The 22,617-nt window shown below is 31.9% G+C and overlaps 1 protein-coding gene across 2 annotated transcripts in view; it reads left to right on the top strand.

The window, feature by feature from the left end:
- The first annotated feature begins 340 nt into the window (after positions 1-340).
- The window catches only part of LOC108904925 (unconventional myosin-Va), a 92,401-nt gene continuing 70,124 nt past the window's right edge, over positions 341-22,617 (top strand). For both annotated transcript variants that reach the window (XM_018707657.2, XM_018707650.2), the window contains exon 1: positions 341-591. In XM_018707657.2, the coding sequence (XP_018563173.1) occupies positions 565-591 (27 nt within the window). In that variant the 5' untranslated portion in view covers positions 341-564. The remainder of the gene's footprint in view (positions 592-22,617) is intronic.

Genomic DNA, 22,617 nt, shown 5'->3' with positions numbered 1-22,617 from the left:
AATTTTTCATGAACCTACCACCAAATTGTTACATACACATTCCTGCTATATGAAACTTTATTTGGAACTACTAGTGCCACCTAGTTCGCACAGTGGAAACAAAGTCAGACGCCAAAATCCTGCAACTAGAAGTCAACAGTCCTGCTTCTGCAACATCAGCGCCTCGCAGACGCAGCATTCAGAAACAACGCTGCCTCTCCCTCAGCAGGAGAAGTAAACTGACCCGGCCATCTTGACTACTGCGAGCTTACCTGCCCGCCAGAGCGCGCGGAGATCGCTCGATCCATACTTCCACACATGGCACATTCCGCGGATTGCGCTATACGCGTGGTGCGCAGTGTACGTACAGGTCGTCTTTTGTTTCCGCGGCCTACTGTTTTTCGCGTTCTACTGAACGCCACGAAAATCTGATAAGATAAGGGACAAGTGAAGGTGCCAGATGTTTGTGAGCGATCGCGGCCTGCATCGATCTTAAATGTTACACTGCGGGTTCGCGAACCAGTGCTTCGTGTGTGAAAAAGGATTTATGTTTGAAAAAAGTGGCGATAGGTTTTTGTGAGCAGCATGACGACGCTGGAACTGTACACGAAGGTAAAAAATACGTAAACGAATTAGATCAATTGGTTCTAGTAAGTCTCGCAGTGTCCGGAGAGCCGATCAAAAAATTAAACGATCTGCGGTTGGGTGCTTGGAAACCCGGCTCAAAACCGGTCCGCATTTTTACAAAATCCTTGTTTATGTTTGAAATATCTATAGGTTAAGGTTATATAAAGCCACAACTGAACGCTCATTGTGCAGAATAAGTACCATATTATTACAATGGATCATTGATTTAAGGTATATTTAGTGCTGATGTGTCGATTTGTTTACATAATTGTGTCGCAGAAAGTAGAATAGAATTTTTTTAAATTGCCGACTGTGCCCTAGTTTAATTCGTTCGATACTAGGTTCCACTATTAGACTAATAACGTTTCAAGGTGTTTCAGTCAACAAGGTTCGAAGAAAAAGGTTTATAGGTATCGTCAGCATTTTCAACATTCAACAATTCATAAATGCCTGTTATTTGTTTGCTTTCACAACAAGGCCATAGAGGCCTTATTTTTATAATGCTTGTTGAGAAAATTTCCTCTAGTTCATATTTTTTTGAACTTTAGATATTTGGACAACTAGTTAGAGTCCTTTCATGAACTAGATCTGTACAGTACTTGATAGTAATATGTAGCATGTACAACAGTATTGATTGTGGAGTTAAAAACTACGCATTGAATACGTCATTTGTTACACTTTCATTTTTAATCATTTTATATCAAATGCAGCATTTAAAGGTAAAAAAAACCAAGTGAAATAAATTGGTTTATTATTCACTGACACAAATAATAATTTACAGACAATCGACAATTGATAATCAAAAGTAAAACGAGAATATTTACTCAATTTCTGCACATAAATTTATGACTGCATGAATTTGTGATTGTTGATATGCACTGCATGAGACAATCCAATTTAAAATTTGTATTTGAAATGTAAAAATGTAAAATACATGACAATAGTTCATGAAAGGAAATACCCTATATATTTTCAACTTACATGCAAGGAATATAAATGAGATTTAGACACTGTCTAGTAGATTATTTCGTTCGCAGACATTCTTCTCCTATCCAGAAAAAAAAGTTGAATCAAAGAGTAATAGTTTAATTATTGAAAAGATCCTTTTCAAACGCAATTTTGGCAAAGATGCTAATGACAATACTGAGTGCTGAGGATTTTTATTTAAAAGCTTTGTGCAATTCTGTTTCTTTAAGTTATTATTGTGTCTTTGGAACCCTAAATAACACCCCTGTCAAAACACCTTTGAAATTCAAAATATGCAATTTAAATGTTTTCAAATTATGTACCATCCCCATTAAGACAAAACAAAACATGTATTAATCACCTTTATAAGTACATAAAATGTATGAATAATTCCCATTAAAAACAACTATTTTCTTTATCTGTTCACTGATTGTGAGCCTACATTGGTGAAAATTTTAACATTACTCACAGCATTAAATGATTCATTTTTGTATTCATCTATTTTAGTTTGTTACATCTTCCAATTCAAAGAGCTATAGTCCAAAAACGGATTTAATTGTTTCTCATTGGTGTCATATAAAAAAAAAACTTAAGTTATTTTGTTATTCGTTTAATATTAACATAAATTTAAGTACAATGTTCATATATTGTGATTCATCTGATAAGAAGTTATACATTTTGATCTATATGTTAGATATAGCTATATTTATTTAAAGTAAACTACTCAATTCGAAAAGAATATCAGTCGATATATCTAAAATATGTATTAATGCTTTTATCTGAATTCTTTGTTTAGAAATTTTATTGATTTTCTATACAAATTATATGACTGTCTCAATCATGTTTTAGTCATATAAGAAGATAATAATTCGAATGAAGAATTAATTTGGTTAATCATAGCCTTTTTACTGAAAACTTTTTTTTTAATTGTAAAAGTAAATATTTGCGATACAATTACATAGCCACATCCTTTAAGTACAGTTCTTTTTATTCAGTTTAACCTAACTAGTTTAATCATTATAGCTATTTATATTTGCCACACAAAAAGATTGTTAATATGTTTACTAAAAAAATTAATTACGTACGTTTTAATGGAGCTGCAATTTCTTAAGGATATTAAATTTTGTGCTATTAATTATTACACATAATAACGTATTTAACGACTTTCATATCTTAGTATATCAATTTATTTAAGTAAAAAGGGAGTACATATAAACTAAATGCATAATACAAGGTGATGCAGGTTTTAATCGGGAAGTTTAGGGTAAAACTAACCTGTCTCACGACGGTCTAAACCCAACTCACGTTCCCTATAGGCGGACGTCGAAAAAAAATAGAACATTTTTTTCCCATCTCTTTACAAATTTTACTTATATTTATTACAGGGCTGAGTATTTTTGCCACACTGAAAAGAAAGAAAATTTTAATAAATAACACTGAACGAAACGGATCGGTTTTATAAATTTAGTTTAGACTAACCAGAAAAAAGTAATACGATAAAAAGAAAGTGCATCTTTATTTTAATAAACGGTGACAGATGCATTTCAAGCAATTCTTTAAATTTAAATTTTTGTTGGTTGAATTTTCTCAACGACAATAATAGAACAAATATTATATAATATTTTGTATTTCTGTGGAAGATAGATATACGAAATACAGAAACTGAGTTTTAGAAACGTAAACTATGTAATTAGACATGGCGAAAACCTCGCATTCGTGGGAGAAATTTTCCGGCTCGATTTTTTTTGCATATTCAGATTCGTGAGATGTTCCTTAACATGAATCAAGATGATGCCGGCCGGAAATCTGGTACCCATTTATTTAAACAAAATTGTACGAATAGAGTGCAGAAAAAATAAAAGGGCAATAGCTCGGGCAATAGTATCAAATACATTTGATTTTTATTAAAGAACATTTATTTAATACTGCATATTATTATTATCACACATTTATTCAATCATAAGAATTCTTACACTGTTCTATGTTGCAACCCCATAAAGGTACACAAGTGACATAGTTTTTCCTACAAGAACAAGTTTTAGTCTTACACTTTTCTGTACATTTACATTGTTTAACTAAGTCTTTGGGTAATGGATCTTTGGTAATAAATTTAGGTAATAATTCACCTGCTTCATTTTGATAACCAAAAGCTGTGAAATCCAAATATTGATATTGAGGAAAACTGGAACTTTTCCATATGTACGTTTGTAAAGAAGCTCTTAAGACGTGTAATTTCAATGCATCGGTTTAGGTGCATGGTGCAAATTCACGTATAAGAGACGCGCGCGCGGCTCATAGCGCATTATTCACAATTAAAAAAACAAGGTTTTAAAATAATGAGAGTCCCAAAAACTCTTCAGCATCTTGTAGGGGGATATTCTATGAATTTTAGAGGCATAGTGCATAGGAACTTTTTTGTTTATAATGTGCCAAAATACAAAAAAAAATCCGGAGTGAAAAAAAATTTTTACAATTTCTTTAAAAAAAGTTTGTTTAAACAAATGGGCACCAGATTTCCGGCCGGCATCATCTTGACTCATGTTAAGGAACATCTCACGAATCTGAATATGCAAAAAAATCGAGTAGGAAAATTTCTCCCACGAATGCGAGGTTTTCGCCTTGTCTAAATGTGTTACAGTGGTTGTGGTGTCATAGGGAACTATTGCTTTAATTTTTCTTGTGGTTAGGTAGAACTATATTTATAAAATCAACCTTTGATCATTTTAACGTAAAGGGTTATGTAGGTATTAAAATTTTCTTCCTTTTCAATGTGCAGGAATATCCAAACAAAAAAGAAATAAATAATTTTGAGTAGAAGGTTTCATACGAAAAAGAATCGTAGAACGCCTCATTTTCGAGATACAAGGTGTTAAAACGAAAAAAAGAATCATTTTCAAATACCTATGAGGACGTTAGATGCAGGCGGATGAAATTTGGATCCTGATTTTTCTGATTAGCAGTAAAAATTTTAGCTGACTTAACAAACATCAATGTCAACTCGTGGCAAAGATACGGGCAATCAATCAAGAAGCTTTGGAATTTCGACACCTCTATTGAAGAAAAAAACAGATTTTTTTCATCTTTATTTTTTTTGACGGACGAGTCGTTTTAGACTTACGATTTTTTAAAGAATCACGCCCTAATTACATTAAAAAGTGGTTACGATCAAAATTAAATATTGCTGTGGATACGAGTTATTTTTGACCTTTGAAATATATGCTCGGATTATAAAATCCCCGCCAGATGATTTGTTTGTCTGGTTTTGGCCACTTCTAATACCTTTTTAGCATTTCAGACATGTATGTAGATGGAGTAAAAACGCAATACAGACGGCGATGTCACCAAATGAGTGCAAATCAAGCAAAGCCTATTCTATTCCATCGACATTTATTATTATTAACTATTACCATCACTTGGTCATACATAACTCAATAAGTTGTTGCGTCAAAATTAAAACATTATTACAATTTTAATTTTACTATGAGAAATTAATTCTTAAAAATGCATATGAACAACCAAAATGCCAACTGAATATTACTCTAAAAAATTTCAGTAAATGTTCAAAAACATTTTCGTTTTGGCAAAGGTTAAAATTGAAGATCAGCATAATATCGGAATTTATTATATCTGTAACTGCAACTGTGAAAGAGCATGTCAGATGTATTTCTATGAATACCCCGAAAAAAATAGATCGAAATTTGTTTGAATTTTGAGCACTCGAGAAGCCTAGAAATAACTATGGACACGAGAATAAAACTCTAATAATGTTTTATTTTAATGCGTGGTGGTAATAGTTTAAATAACTAGATGGATTTCACAGGGTCTAACGACACTTACAGTGTACGATAATTCAATAAACAAAGAAATCTAAATAAAAAATTTAGATAAATTTGGAACGAATACAATGAAGATGAATTTTTCGAGACAAAAGGTCCGATTCTGGTTAGAGCTGAGGTAGTACAGTATTGGGGGTCATGAAGGCTTGCAAAAAATGTAATAAAATTTCCAGGGTCGTATTTACAAAAATGAAGTTGATGATGGTCCTGGAGAGACGAAACGTTACATACAAAAATTGATTATGCCATTCGATAGAGGGCAAAAAGTGGCCATCAGAAAGTGTACTTCTTTTTTCAATATCTCCTCAAACAAGACTGAAATTAAACAAAAACGGATTTACAAAATTTCTGTTTTTTTCATATATTTCAAAACTAATCAAGTTAGCCTTCATTTTTTAGAGCCATAATATAACGTTGGTCCCATTTAAGCTACTCCGTACCTCTTACCGTTTCCGAGATGCCTGTACAGAGAAGCGAATTTGTAACAGCCTGTATACGTTTAACCTCTCTTCGGGGCAGTCTTTGACCAGTTTTGGGGGAGGGTTAAGGGTTCGGGTGGCGTGATAGTATGTTCATGGGCTTTACATTCCTTGATCTGTACCCATTTGGTGACATCGCTATCCGCATTGTGTTTTTACTCCATCTACATACATCTTAAATGCTAATAAAAGGAGTAAAATCGGCCAAAACAAAAGATAAACCATCTGCCGAAATTTTTATGTTCGGAACTTTATTCCAGAGGTCAAAAATAGTTTTCAATTTGGATCGAGATCACTGCGTTGTCCTTGGGCATATATCGAATATCTCAAAATCGTTTATTCTACAAAAAATGTATGAACAATTTTGGTTAGAAATACGATTATAAATACAAATGTGAAAAGTTAAAAGAACTCTTTTTTGCGCCAATGATTTTGTAGGCTTTTATGTAGTAAAAAATTCCTATATATTCTTTCTTGTAAATCGAGTAATTTTCAATTTGTCTATTCAACCATGTGAGAAACTCATTTTAAAATGGAAAACTTATAACCCTGATANTTTTAACGTAAAGGATTATGTAGGTATTAAAATTTTCTTCCTTTTCAATGTGCGGGAATACCCAAACAAAAAAGAAATAAATAATTTTGAGTAGAAGGCTTCATACGAAAGAGAATCGTAGAACGCTTCATTTTCGAAATGCAAGGTGTTAAAAATGAAAACAAATATTTTTTTTCAAATACTTATGAGGACGTTTGATGCAGACAGATGAAATTTGGACCCTGATTTTTCTGATTAGCAGTAAAAATTCAATTTAGCTGACTTACAAACATAAACGTCAACCCGTGGCAAAGATACGGGCAATCAATCAAGAAGCCTTGGAATTTCAACACCTCTATTGAAGAAAAAACAGATAATTTTATCTTAATTTTTTTTGACGAACGAGTCGTTTTAGAGTTCCGATTTTTTAAAGGATCGCGCACTAATTACATTAAAAAGTGGTCCCGGTCAAAATTAAAAGTTGCTGTGGATATGAGTTATTTGTGGCCTTTGAAATAATGTTCGGATCATAAAAGCCCCGTCAGATGATTTGTTTGTCTGTTTTTGGCGACTTCTATTCTCTTTAGAGACACGTATGTAGTTGGAGTAAAAACGCAATGCAGACCAAATGGGTGTAAATCAAGGAAAGTAAAGCAAAACCCATGAACATACTGTCACGCAACCCGCACTCTTAACCCTTCCCCCAAACGTGTCAAAAACTGTCACGAAGAGGGGGAGAGGATCGAGGTAGTGTGACATTACGTTTGTGGGGTCTATCGCCTTTAGAAACGGGGATGAAGGAGAACCCGTCGATGGAACAGATATGGAACAGATCAGAGTATGCCCCCTTTTGGGGTTGGATCTTGGCTATGGGGGGAAGGGGTATATTGGGGTGCGGATGGGGTGACGATATCTTGAAAGTGGGCGATAAGGTAGCCGGTGAAATAGGTTATATATGCGTTTATATGTCCCTCTTCGGGGCAGTTTTTGACCAATTTGGAGGGAGGGTTAAGGGTGCGGGTGGCGTGATAGTATGTTCATGGGCTTTACTTTCCTTGATTTGTAGCCATTTGGTGACCGTTATCTGCATTGCGTTTTTACTGTATCTACATACATCTGAAATACTAATAAAAGAAGTAAAACAAACCATCTGCCGAAATTTTTATTTACGGAACTTTATTCCAGAGGCCAAAAATAACTGACATCCACAGTAATTTTCAATTTAAAATTTTGGTCGAGACCACTGCGTGGTCCTTGAGAATATATCAAGTATCTCAAAATTGTGTATTGTACAAAAAATTTATGAGAATTTTTGGTTAGAAATACGACCTTAAATAGAAATGGAAAAAGTTAAAAAAACTCTTTTTGGCGTCAATGATTTTGTAGGCTCTTAGTATATTACGTAGTAAAAAAATCCTATATATTCTTTTTTATAAATCGAGTAATTTTCAATTTGTCTATTCAACCATGTGAGAAACTCATTTTAAAATGGAAAACTTATAACCCTGATAAAGGCTGGCACTTGAAATAAAATGGTAATAATCTTTCTTTTTTTTAGAAATGTCACAGGAAATTGAAGCGCTAATCGAATTTTCAGAATGATCAATGTACAGAGCCTTCATAATTGATTACAAGCCACGTGACCATTAATTTTGTTTGGAACAGTAAATTTCTTTCCTTCGCATTGGCAATAAAATTTCGGTAAAATTAAAAATTATTAAAACATTAACATCAAGATTACATTAAAACACAATATTCTGTTTAACCGGCTGTAATTGGTATATTTGTTTACTAGATTCTATTCAACCAATCATCGATCGCATTATCTCAAGCGTAGACGTAACGGTTTGTCATTGTTCATTGTAAACGAATCATTGATATTGGTGACTCCAAGATTTAGGGAATTTTCGTCACCAGTACCATCCCTGCAATGTTGGTTGGCTAAGCTCAGTGGTAATGTGGCTTGTAAATGTATATGAAGGCTCTGTGTGTATTTCCAAAAAGATACGTTCCACGTTTCCTGACTAAAAGCTAGACCACCTTTACATAGACGCATGTACAGGGTGATCGAGAATGATTGACCGTGCCGCCTCATACTGATTTTTGATGTGCGGCATACCAGTTTTTGANCTTTTTTGCGCCAATGATTTTGTAGGCTTTTATGTAGTAAAAAATTCCTATATATTCTTTCTTGTAAATCGAGTAATTTTCAATTTGTCTATTCAACCATGTGAGAAACTCATTTTAAAATGGAAAACTTATAACCCTAAAAAAGGTTCGAACTTGAAATAAAATGGTAATAATCTTTCTTTTTTTTAGAAATATCACTGGAAATTGAAGCGCTAATCAAATTCTCAGAATGGTCAATGTAGAGAACCTTCATAATTGATTACAAGCCACGTGACCAGTAATTTTGTTTGGAACAGTAAGATTTTATTTCCTTCGCATTGGCAATAAAATTTCGGTAAAATTAAAAATTATTAAAACATTAAGATCAAGATTACGTTAAAACACAATATTCTGTTTAACCGGCTGTAATTGGTGTATTTTTTCACTAGATTCTATTCAACCAATCATCGATCGCATTATCTCAAGCGTAGAGGTAACGGTTTGTCATTGTTCATTGTAAACGAATCATTGATATTGGTGACTCCAAGATTTAGGGAATTTTCGTGACCAAAATTAATAGTCACAATTTTGACAAAGCAATTGACTCCTTCACAAGCATTATTTCTTTCCAAAACTTTTTAGTTTTAGAGATAAATAAAATAATAAAATAATAAAAAAGATTAGATTAATTAACGTTCATATTTAAAAGTTCGTCAAGACATACAACAATAACAGAACACCGTAACACGACTATGTAACAAGGTCGCGTTGTAGTCTAGTGCACGCTCAGTAACGTAACAGCGTATCATAGTAACATCACTCGTAATGCCACATCAAACAAATGCTACGCTCCTGTCACACGCGTTCAATCAGCGCAGTTTAATTGCAAACATATAACAATTACAAGGAAGAACTGTCTATACAGGGTGTCTCATAATTAGCTGCCAACCCTGAACAGGCCGATTCTATGATCAATTCTAAGTAAAAAAGTTCATTTGAACATGGGTCCGGAAATTCTTCCTAAGGGCACAGGGACCCATTGAAGAGTGAGGAATGGAAATCATTTTTTTGCAATATCTCAATCGCGTTGTGATAAATGAATGAAATTTACATACACAGCTAAATTTTGATGAGCAATTTGATGGACTAATCCATTTATTTCCACAAGGTCCATTGGGGTGGGTAGGGTGGTGGGCCCTTGGTACTTTGCGTGTGTAACTTTTTCATCTTTAACTTTTTAACAAATTGGACAGCAAATTCCGTTTTCCCGAACTGTTTTACGTTNATCATGTTCTAATGAAAATGCCATGTTAACCTAAATTAAAAAACCGATTAGGTTAGAGAACAACATACGCAATAAATTAATTACTCACGTATAATATCCACCTACTCTAACTGTAGTATTGAAAAATACTGTTTTATAATGTCGCAAAATATATCAGGTAACAACAAAATCTACAAAATAATATTCAAGCCAAAAAATCCGTGCGCCAATGAACAGAACGTCAAATTGTGAAATCGCCACAGAACACCATGAAATTGCACGGAAAAAAAAAGTAATTTTAGCAAACGGAAATCAGTTTTGATAGCAATTGAGACAGGGTACGTTCAGAATCCGGTCAATCATTTTCGATCTCTCTGTATATTAAAAATGTTTATACAGGGTCTCCCAAAATTAATAGTAACAATTTTGACAAAGCAATTAACTCCTTCACAAGCGTTATTTTTTTCCAAAACTTTTTAGTTTTAGAGATAAATAATATAATATAATAATAAAAAAGATTAGTTAAATTCGTTCATATTTAAAAGCGCGTCAAGACATACAACAACAACAGGACACCGTAACATAATAATGTAACAAGGTCGCGTTGTTGCCTAGTGCACGTTGCAGTAACGTAACAGCGTATTATCGTAACATCATTCCGTTCCATCGATGACCGGTTCGTAGTGCCACATCAAACAAATGCTACGCTCCTATGACACGCGTTCAATCAGCGCAGTTTAATAGGCATAATGACAGATTTTGAAAAACTGCTCTATGATGGGTATTCGGAAGTATTTACTATTTCTAAAAAATATCTTATTTCTGTAGAAAATAAAAGGTTTAGTAGAAAAATATTGATATTTTAATTTTAAGTCTAAACTCACGCAAAAAACGGTCGCCTGTGTCATGGCGTCTACGTGACGTCACATCTACGTTTGTCAACAGTAAACATAAGGTGCTAATATTTCGTGTTGCAAGATTCATTAGTTAAATAAAAATACAAAGTTACCATAATAGTATATGCATTTTATTTACCCTCAAATTGTACTTTGGTATAATAGTTGATACACATTACCTTTCCATGAACAGACTAAAACATTAAGAAAATCTGATACATAGTTGTCATCAAATGTAACATTAATTATTTGTACTTTTTATTTGCACTGTAGTTGCAATTAGCTATACCGAAATAGCCCTTTTGGAGCCCTGTTAAATACATTTATAGCTGCCATCTGCACATAAAACTTCTGGGTTTTCCTTTTTCCACATAATTTTTAAGTCTTCATATTCGTGGTGCATTTAATTTCAATAATACTGTCTTCACAGATTCCATTAGCCGATCTTGCTATCGTGGGATAGTTTTTGCAAAGCGTTATACCACATTTTTCAATTTTTTTCCCCAAACTGATACTTACAGTTTTCCTCACTTCATCCTCCACCATTCTATCGCGTCTATCAACGTGATCAGAGTTGCATCATCGGTTTTGCACCGACTAAATTCAAACGCTCGTGAGGCCGTCACTGTGCCATATCTTAACTCATGCCAAAAACAGCTTTGATGTTGATCTCGTCTCTTCTTCAACTTTCTTGTCATCTTCATCAGTCAGTCCTTATTGTTTTGGTAACACAAAACTAAGCAACTGATAGTTGGGAAACACAAAATATTTAAACGAAGATAAATACTGCGGATATCGTCGAAGTACAAATAACACAAAATGACATTTACATAGATGTGACGTAATTCGCTCTGTTTTTTGTTCAGCCTATCATGGCGGTTTGCTGTATTTTGTAGTTTTATTTTATCAATCTCGCTTATAATATAAAAAAATACGTTTTTTATAATCCATGAGTCATATTTCATTAGATAAATACATAATTTTAGATTATTGGTTACTGTCATCATGCCTGTTGCAAACATAGGACAATTACAAGGAAGAACAGTCTATAGAACGGTACAATGTTCGTTACAGTATCACGGGTTATCTACGTAAATTTACCAAACACGCTTTAACCCATAGGAAACTCGCTAACGTAATTTTAACGGGTTGTGGTTTCTTCTTTCTGTGGCACCTTGTACATATATTTTTTACGCTTTTAATATAAAATTGGCGTAAATAATAAGTAGTCTAGGGATATTTTAATTTAATATTAAATAATAAATAATTAGTATTTATCAGATTTTGGGTTTTCTAAGCATTTTCTAGTGTCGAATTATAATATGGTAAGTTAGTTTAGACTTTTACCTTTTGTTAAAATAAAATATAGATGTATTTTTACTGCGGGCACATTTTAAATAATACAAAAATATTAAAATAAATTAATTCGGTTTTTAACAGTTTTAGTTGTCTAATTAGATTAGATTATTGTGTACTGGTGGCCAAATATCTTTCAGGAAATAATAACTTTATTTACAGTGTTGATAACTCTCGGACAGAAAATGGAGAACATTTATATTTTCTTTATTTTATTAATGAATTAATCTTGAACTCAGGTATTTGGTATAAAAGTGAAATTAGGACTACAGGTGCTCTTAGAAATTTTTTTGAACGACCTATGTCCCTTTCACGTAAACCTGTTAGAAATTACATAAAACGGAACATTCATATTACACTGAAGACATGTTCCATTTAGACGTACAGTACAAAACAGTAGCAGTTAATGACTTAATTAACCGTGTTGTATGGCAATGACCAACGCTTCTAAGAACAAAAAAATTCTACTGAGTAATGGCTACTGCATGTCCTGCTATGGAATTATAGCTGTTTTACGATTTAACAACCTTAATTTGGCTAAAATAGTACCACTGTCAATCAATGCCACCATTTGGTTATATACACCGTTATTCAAATTGTTTGTTCAAGTCGTTAAACTAGAAACTTTCACATGTAAACAGTAAAATCAAATTTAGTTTGTTCTTTTGACGTAAATTGTCGAACTGTGGAATAAATTAATGTTCTTTTTTATTGCCCAGGTGAAAAATATTTAGAATTATGAATACGTTTTGTTATTTAGGGACATAGTCATTAAGAATGACTCCGCCCCACAATTACAATGAATTCTAGATGTACGTGTTGAACCAATTACAATGATTCAGCTGGTAATCCATAGCCTGCGTCTATTTTTTAGAAGCAATTTTTGTTTTAATAAAAATCGAACTCTTTTCTTAATTAGCATCACTTGAAACTCTTTTTTCAATCTCTATTTTCAATGTATAATAATATTTTTATACTGACCTAAAACTTTAAATTTACATTCTTTGAAATTAAAAATCTAAGTGGCGTTGGAAATATCTGAAGTTAGCCAATTACTGATCTATCTGATTAGTGATAGTAAATAGCAGACTGCATATAAATTATTTTCTAAGTATATCCTAAAATTTTCACCATTTTAGGCCCATAAGTAGTCAACAATGTGAGTAATTGGCAAATGTTACATCTTCAAGCAATTCCGGTGGCTTTTAAGCTGACAATGAAACGAATGTGAATAAAGTCCGGTAAAGATGAATCCATTTAAAAAGTATTCTGTATAAAGTTGATATAATTTCAGATATAGGGTTTCTAAATACAATAAACATACTTGCCGTTTTATAACAAAATCCAGGTAAAAATGATCACAAATTTTACTTCATTGTGAAAAGGAAAGTATTACCTATACCATCTATAAATTTAAATCTAACAAATTATTAATATATGCAATATGAAACACATCTGTTGCTTTGTATATTTATTTTATTAGTTATACAATTATTTACTATATATTTTTCTTCAATTTAATTTTATGAAGCGACCTAAATAATGGGACGATGAAAAAAACTATTTTAATGTGATTGTTATTTGGAAATAGATTCATTAAAACATAACTTAAGAATGTTGAAATGGATAACATATACTCTACGAGTAACTAAAGTAGTATATTATGTAGACATATACAATCTGCATTATCTGGAGACTTTCATATCTTTTTTAAGGTGACAAGTTATATAGCCAGTCGATAACTGGTTTATAAAAGATAAATTATTTCCACATGATACCTGAAATATATTTCTTAAATTCTGAAACAAATTCACTTACCACAAACTTATGAAAATTGAGTTAATGAAATTTTCATTTTATATTTCAAAAAAAACATAAAAATACGAAACAAACTTAGATTTTATTGTTATTCTTGTCTTCCACGAACAAAGATTACTTATTTTTCAATATTTTCAGGAAAATGTAATTATAAACTAATTTACTATTTTTAGATGATAAATCCATTCATTATAAAAAATAATAGTAGTCAATGGTGGAAATAGACGGAATATTAAAGAAAACAATTTTTTGTTTCTTGTTAGTTTTCATGTTAGTCTGTTATTTAATTCGATTTTTTACATCCAGTTTATAATATTCATGTTACTGAATGTTATTTGAAGTTTATATTCTTGAATTGAATTAAACGTTTTGGAGCGTTATTTCTGATTTAATGTACATATTTCCAAATAGGATGATTACCTGCAAATGTGGCAAAAAACGTTTATCTGATCATTGATCAGTGTTAAAAATTTATCACTTAAAAAGGTACTACTAAAAAAATTTTAGACATAACACAAAAAATATAAATGTAGAACTATATATTTTTTCTCATACGGACTCCTAAAGTAGGTATAAGTAAATTGAATACATTGGTAGAATCTACTTCAGATAACATAATTCTTATTAAAAAATTATCCAAATTTAATAAGAAACAAAAAATTTTCAACTGTTAACTTCAAAAGTTTGAGAGAACCCGAACGGAAAAAAATCATACGAACTTGTGACGTTATTTTTGGGAGTCCTACCTAAATCCGCGAGATTGACCGTAATTTCCTGAACACCCTGTATATATGCTACGTGTTTTGTAATACGATTTTCTATTTTCCACAGTAACATTGTTATAAGAAATTATGTTCTACTTTCGATATCATCGTCATAAGAAGAAATTGAAAAACATCAAATTATCGTTCCCTTCAGTATCATTAAAAATAGATGACAACAAAGGTCAGCTTTTTGGAAGGACTACAAAATAATATTTTTGCCAAGTGCGGTGCTGGAATTTTGAAATTCTGAAAATATTGTAAGACGAAATATGTACTTCTCAAAATTGTAATTTCTTTAAAATTTCAACTATTGACAAGTAGCAGTAGTAGGATTAAGACTGTTAAACACAATATTAGCAGTAGTTACGTTAATTGTTACAAAAACACAATAAACGTTGTATGCTTTTCGTGGATTATTCAGTATTACCTACCTGTGAGATCTAGCAAGAGCTATAAAGCAATTAAATGTCAAGAAAGAAGAAAGCGTTCCCACGGACTGAAGATGCTTTTTTCTTCCTCGTTCATGATCTAAGCCACACTCCCAGGAAATACCTTAGTATTACGTCTATATATTTGTTGCAAATTGTTTTCTTTCTTCCTCATTTTTGTGCAATAAATACATTTAGATGAAAGCTAAAACAATGACATTTTCTGCCCATATTACGAGAAAGCTACTTTTCAATTATTTTTTAGTGTATTATTTTATTGAAGTTGTTAAACTGATAAAAATAACCGGAATAATATTTTGATCAGGAATTGATAATGTTTAATAAGGGTATCATTTATACGCACAATTCGTTGCTATAATATAAATATAGTTAAGTTCAGGGTGTTCCAGAATAACGTACAATAAATCCTATGTCAATAGGACACTAAAAAGATTTTTCTTACAAACTATGGATCTGTGGGGAAGGTTACTGTCTACCAAAATAAACTCACGTTAAGTAACAACATATAATTTACTTTGCAACGAAGTATTAAGGAAAAAGTGACAATGTGCAAAATGTAATCGATGACATCATATAACGAACTGCACTGTACAACGGCGGAACTATCGCTCTTTACCCACATAAAGCGGTATCACTTAACTATTTCACATTTTTGTCTCACGAATTATCTGTCCAAGTGTATGTTTTTAGATATTGTCGACGGATTAGTTCTATTAATGGATTGGGACGATTTAATTACACCGACAAATACCCTTAACGCAGGAAAATATACTTAAATGTACAAGGCCGCAATGGTAAATATTATTGGAAATGATTTGAATAAAAATATTTACATCGAGATACTAAGCTTATTAATAACTGCAATTTTTTACTTATTTTAGCTTACGCCAAAATATTTTATTATTTACTTGAAAACAGTGACGTACCAGGAGATTGGCGTCTCCACAAATCTATCGTCTTCTGTTTTCAAGATACAGGGCGTCAATTTTTTTCAATAGGAGACTCAGTGACTAAAAAGTTCACCAGTGTGAAATAAATCTTGTAATTCCTCTTTAAACTATTGGAAATTCTTAGTAAATTCTACTATATCCCTCTAAATCTCAGTATATCCTAGTAAATCCTTAATAAATCCTCCTCCATCCCAGGAATTATAGGAATAATTCCCTGTAAATCCTTATGCATCTTTTACATAATTTTATTTAGTCTTACCAACATCTTCCGAGATTTATACAGGGTGTCGCGAAATTCATGCAACAGAATTTGGTCACAGATTCTTAGGACAAATTTAGGGGACCCGTATTTTTTATTTTTGCCAAGTGGTCCCCTCTTTCGGAGTTGCAGCCCCTTGAAGTCCGCCCCTAATAATAATCTTTTTTCAGAATCTCAGAACCCTGTTGTACGAGAATCACTAAATTTGGTACACCGGGGTTTTATAAAAACTGAATCTGATGGTGCAACGTTTTTTTGACGGGGAAACCCTTAACACAATTTTTCGTGGACCCCTTGTCTTTGGAGCCAAAAAAATTTGGTCGAGAAAAATATCTAAATGTAATCGAATGCAGTGATTCGGCATTTTCCTCAAAAACGTTACGTTTTACGAAACAAATATCAAGGGACAAAAAAGTTTCTAAATTCAATGGCTTTCTAGCTAACTAATAATTTAAAAAAAAAATCAAATTTGTGACCAAATTTTTCTGGATCCAAAGACAAGGGGGCCCACGAAAAAGTGTCTTAAGGGGGTTTTTCGCCAAAAAGCGTAGCACTGTGGGATTCCACATGTCATAAAACCCCTATGTACCAAATTTAGTGATTCTCGTACAACATGGTTTTGAGATATAAAAAAGACTTCTTAGGGGCAGATTTCAGGGGGCTGTAACTCCGAAAGGGGGGGCCAGTTGGCAAAAAGAAAAAATACGGGACCCCTAAATTTGTCCTAAGACCACATTTTGTTGTATGAATTTCGGGACACCCTGTATAAGATGTTCCATAATAAGGCTGCCAAACTTCACCACTTTCTCTTTCTATTTTTACAATATGTTCAAAAACACGAAAATGGTTCAAGTAAACATAGGCTGCAATCAAATGCTTATAGCGTTCATAAGAAGCATTTTAAGACTTGTGTTTATTAAAACCTGTTTTCTTAATTTTGAAAGAAAAATTAATTTTTCCCCGCCAAGCTTATAAAGACCCAATTTGGTGGATCCTATTTACATTTCCGCTTGGTAATAGAGCTTTGTTTTTATTCGAACACGGTACGAGATATCGAAGCTGGAAAAACAATTTTTAAATTTCGTGATAAAACTACACAAAAAATGTTGGGGTAGTTTTTACCCCCAGACCATCAGTTTTGACCTCTTTCCAAATCGAATTTTAAAATAATTGTTTACAATATTTATTAATTTTTAAAGTAAAATAGTGTTTCTAAACTTTAATTTATTTATTCCTACATGTGGGAGATCTTGAATAAACTCCTTCTTGGAAGCGATGTTTCAAGGGGCTATAGATTCATTGAGTGCTGCGGCACAATATCCTAACTTTTTTATATGTGGATTTTTTACTACTTGATCCAAACACTTGAAATTTTAGACAATTTAAGTAGCATCTTCTGAGTGTAGAATTAATTTAAAAAATGTTTGTATTAAATTGTAAACCATTTGAATTGATAGCAAGTGATGAAAAACAGGAGCATTCTCTAACTAGAAATAAATATTGTATGAAAATTGATTGGTATTGGAAAAACAGCGATATCCCAAGAGCCTAGAGAAGTCAATAAAATAAGTATACACAAAGGAAATGTTTAAAATGGTAACTAAAATTTATTTCCCATTTTTTTAAACTATTTTCCTATAAACTTACTTCGCATAGATTGTAACATAAAATTATAATATCACTTATTAAAATAAAATTTATGAACATATTGAGATTTTTTCAATGTATTACTTTACTTCGGAAGAATCATTTTGGTAAATTAATTTAAAAAATTGTTATTTAACAAGAAATAAAGAAAATGCCTGCTACAGCAGACTAATGATAACTTTATTCCTAATTATTTTTTCTAATGAGTATACTGTCTTTTCCTTTGATGTGTGATGATCTTTACTTCTGTTGTTGTTTTGTTGTTTTCCACAGTGTTCATTTCTTGGGTGATAAAATATTCCAAGATAACAAAAGCCCTATATAAATTATTTTAAAACTAATCTGACCAGATTATTTAATATATACATCGATTACTAGAGACACGGCTATAAATTATTTAAATCAAAATTAAAAATATATCTTGAAAACGACGTTATTTTGAAGCACTCTGTACATCAATTTTATAACGGAGTTTTTGTCACAGATAGTAGACTAATAAACTAAATTGCATGGTTGACCATAAACAGGAATTCCTGTCCAATCAAGTTTCAATAAGTAAAAGTGAGGTTTGACCACAGCCAATATATAATATAAGCTGTGGTTTGACCTTTAATAGACCTACCTTTTCCTGACTAGTAAATGGTGCATTTTTAGGATGTTAACCTCTAAAATTGGACGTTAGCTAAATTCTGAATAGTTTCGTGCTCGTTGACAAATTTGAAATAACAAACACATTGTGTAAGTATATATTTATCAACAAAGTACGTGCTGATGTATAAATGTTTGAAGTAACAATCAACGTTAGCAAAATGAGAATTTCTCAGGTATTTAATTGTTGTAGAAATAATGCCGCATTCTGCAGTTTGTATATCTTTATAAAGATTTTATTGTGCTGAAAACCTGATATTAGATAAGAGTTGTGCAAAACTAAAAGTTTTAATAATGTTAAGTACCTATTTAATTAATAAAACTTTTAATGTTTACTTACAACTACAAGGAAGGTTATCGAAGTGTCAGTTATCAATTTCAATGAAAATTTGCTATGTTGTAGAAGGCAAAATAATACGAGACTCGTTTATTTTCTTTTCTGTCGATAAACATTTTAAAGGGTAAAAAGCACCCCGAAAGTTTATCCCCAAAACCAGTTTTTTCGAGAAATAGCTTGTCATCATTTTATGAGAGTTCACAGTTTGACAGTTGTAATGATTTGGTCTTTTGATATTTAAGCTTACGGTGCGTCAACTTTGGGCCTGAATTTGATGGGCGAACGACACAACCGGCCCACCAACCAACCAAATTGTATCGTGTACGATAGGCTACGGTTTCTGGTTTGTCTTTTAAATGTTTTGGGTTTTTCTGAAATTTAGATAAATATTTGGTTATAGTGTGTGATGACAACAGAACGCAAAGTACGCAAAGTATGTCTATAACGAATTTCTCGAATTATATACGGATTTTCCTTATTTATGAAATACAGCATGAAAACAATACTGTACTGTCAATAAATATTCATTGTTCAATTCAGCTGACTTCTGACTGAATTGGATACTAAATAGAGTAGTGTGAATACAGTAACCAATTTCGCTAACCGACCGTTGTATACAGGGGCCTTTTGTAGTTAGTAGTCCCAAAAACGCCTAGAGTCTATAAAAATGGTCCAAAATGGAAATAATTTTTAAAATCTTTTATTTAGAGATTTCCTAAGAGATCTCTCATGAGATTTTTTGAGAAAAAAATACTCTAAATTTATTAAGTTAGGCATGATTAAATTAGGTTTTTTAATGCTTTTGGTGTAATTTTTACATGCCAATAAATTATTATTCATAGCGAACCTTTGTTTCTTAATGATTGAAATACTTAAAATACTTTTAGAAAAAAAAGGCTAATGACTCATAAATTTAGATGAGGGTAGGTATGTAGGTAAATATTATTTTTTATTAATATTCAGCTTAGAAATCTAGAATTTCCATGGAAGTAAATCATCAAATAATTTTATTTTTCATTTTCCACTAAATGCTGGTATTTTACTCGTTTTTGAGGTTAAGAAACTTTTTATTTTTTTAGGTTAGGTTATGTTAGATTTGGAGTTCTTGAAATAAAATTCACATACCTTTTGCGATGATAAACTATTAATAATTTGTTTTTATTTACCTATTAACAAGTATTATTGAATGTTAAAACAATAATTTATAACTTGTTTTTAGGTTATGTTAGGTTAGGTTAAGCTAGACTATATGAATTTAAATTTGTTCCAAAACGCTAAGTGTGTATTTTTTACGTATAAATCAATTTTTTATGACTATTTTGATTTTTTATTGTTTATAATATTGATTTCACTGATATTAAAGAAAAAAAGCAATATCCTTAATAATTAATTAATATTCCTTAATTTTTAAGTGTAGGCTCTTTTCAAATTAGGGCACTTAATTCTAGGCCTTTCTTCCGATTTAAATTATTTAAGTTCTTCTGGATTTCTAATGCTTCTCTGCAGAACTTTGGCCAAAATATTTTCTATACTGTCAATATAATTTTTATATTACTCGTAATTAGATCTACAGCATGGCCTATATGTGCATTTTCGATTTCTCTCGTTGCTATTCTTCAGTAGACACTTGTACCTACTGTTTTAACTTCTATAATGTTCTCTTGTTTATACAATATGTAGTTTCCAACATATACAGGAGATGCTGTATATGTCGGGACTTTGGAGTACGTTGCTCTTGTAGCTCGTCTGTGGTATATCTTCCTTGAGTTTTTCTAGACGACACCGTATTGATACCAATATTGTGATTCCTTAAAAAGCATCTTATTTTATTTGTACATAGAGAACCAATCGTAGATGATGTATTTCCAAGTGTTTCGGCTCAAAATAGTGCGTGTTCGATGTACTAAGATTGACGATCCCTTATTTCTGGGTTAGATAGTGAAGAGATTTAAGATACCTATATCTGAGAATTTGTTTCCGTAAGCACTGTACTAGGGTACTAGCCGCTTTTCTCTTGACAAAAGACATTCAGAAATAGAAGGATGCTATGACGAAGCTTTCATACCGAATGTTTGTGGATCACCGATACAGAACATGCAATAGATCTAGGTAACATTAGAATTTTAGTGCGTAAGGCAATAGAAATCCAGATTAATTAAGTATAATTTCAACAGAAATGAAGGTCTAAACCAGACCAGGCTAATTTAAACCAAACACCGAAACGGCATAGTTCAATACACAGAAATAGTTCAACTAGCCTTACTAGATCGCATATGTAAATTTTACAAAAATTCTTGTTTTACAATGTATTACCTATTTATATTTAGATAAAATTTGACTAAAATTTTTTGTAGGTACTGTAGTCAGTATGTAACAAGTTAGAAATTTCTGCTTTAAAGGGGAAGACACTAAACGATTATTTTAGTGTACCATATTTAATATCAGTTTCGCATATCATTTTACAAAAAAGAATTAAAACTAAAGGTATTTGTAGAGTTTCAGTTCAATTTTACTGCTACAAGTAACAATAGTACACTTATGTATATATGTATTTAACTGGTATGCTGTTTTTTTTTTCTACTACTTTCATGTGAACTTAAAATTTGAAGTATGTTACGGAAATTATTTCTAGTTCTTACAGGTCGAAAATCCACGAAATTTTATAAAGAACATCAGTATTCAAATTGATGACTTGATCAAACATATTGTTGAGTCAAAGTCGGAATTTTGACCGAGTTCATTAACACAAGTATCGAAAATATGCAAAAAGTACATTCTTGAGGCAGGAAGACAGATGGATTACATCACAGTATTAATATTTTATTCGAAATTCCAGTTTCTGTTTGAATACTTCATATTTTGTCGTGTTTCTTTGTTACATATTGAAAAATCATCAATTTATTAAACAATAAAAAAAATTAATCGGAAAAATCTTTGATCTATAATTTATTTAAGTCATAAAAATGTTTAGTGTAGCATTTTCTTTTCCTTTTCTTTGAAAGAATCGCTCAATGCATATCGAAAACTGCAGCTTGATGGCTTATTGCAATACCATCTGAGAAACAAACATTAGGAACAGATTTACTGCGGAACAACATTCGTAACTCCCATATAACCGCATAATTAATCATCAAGTATAAGAACTATTTAGAAAAAATACTTAATTCACTTGATTACTATGACGCTCTCTAGTGGCTAAATGACGCAAATTTAGAAAGAAATAAATTTAGTTAAACCAACTTCTTCTGACTCAAAGGATCTTGGGTAATTCCAGGTACAGTTGGCGCCACCCAAATGTGAACGGATTTTGGTTGTTATGGAAATTTCATCTGGATTTTATCGTAGTAAATCAAACTTTTCTTAGTGGCGTAACACAGAGAGGGTATTCTGATGGATAAATTCGACCAAGGAGGAGGAGGAGGGTTTCCGCGTCACTGGAAACCTTCCCGACACCTTGCCTGATATATCTTTGTAATCTTTGTTCCTCTTGCCAGCGTTATTTAATATAAAATATACAACTCTTACTGACATTTAAATCAGCAACCACTTCACTCAAAGACCAATTATCTTCTAATTTAGCTACAGTCCTTGCTCTTTGCGCCTCAGTTAAATGCTCCTGCATATTTCACGTTACTTGTTTACATTTCATTGTGTTTGCTCTAAGTGACATATATTTGACAACTATTGAATTTTACGAC

Source organism: Anoplophora glabripennis, unplaced genomic scaffold, assembly GCF_000390285.2.
Source record: "Anoplophora glabripennis isolate ALB-LARVAE unplaced genomic scaffold, Agla_2.0 scaffold8, whole genome shotgun sequence".
Lineage (NCBI taxonomy): Eukaryota > Metazoa > Arthropoda > Insecta > Coleoptera > Cerambycidae > Anoplophora > Anoplophora glabripennis.
Note: the sequence above shows the minus strand (reverse complement) of the source record. Positions and strands in the feature narration are given on the sequence as shown.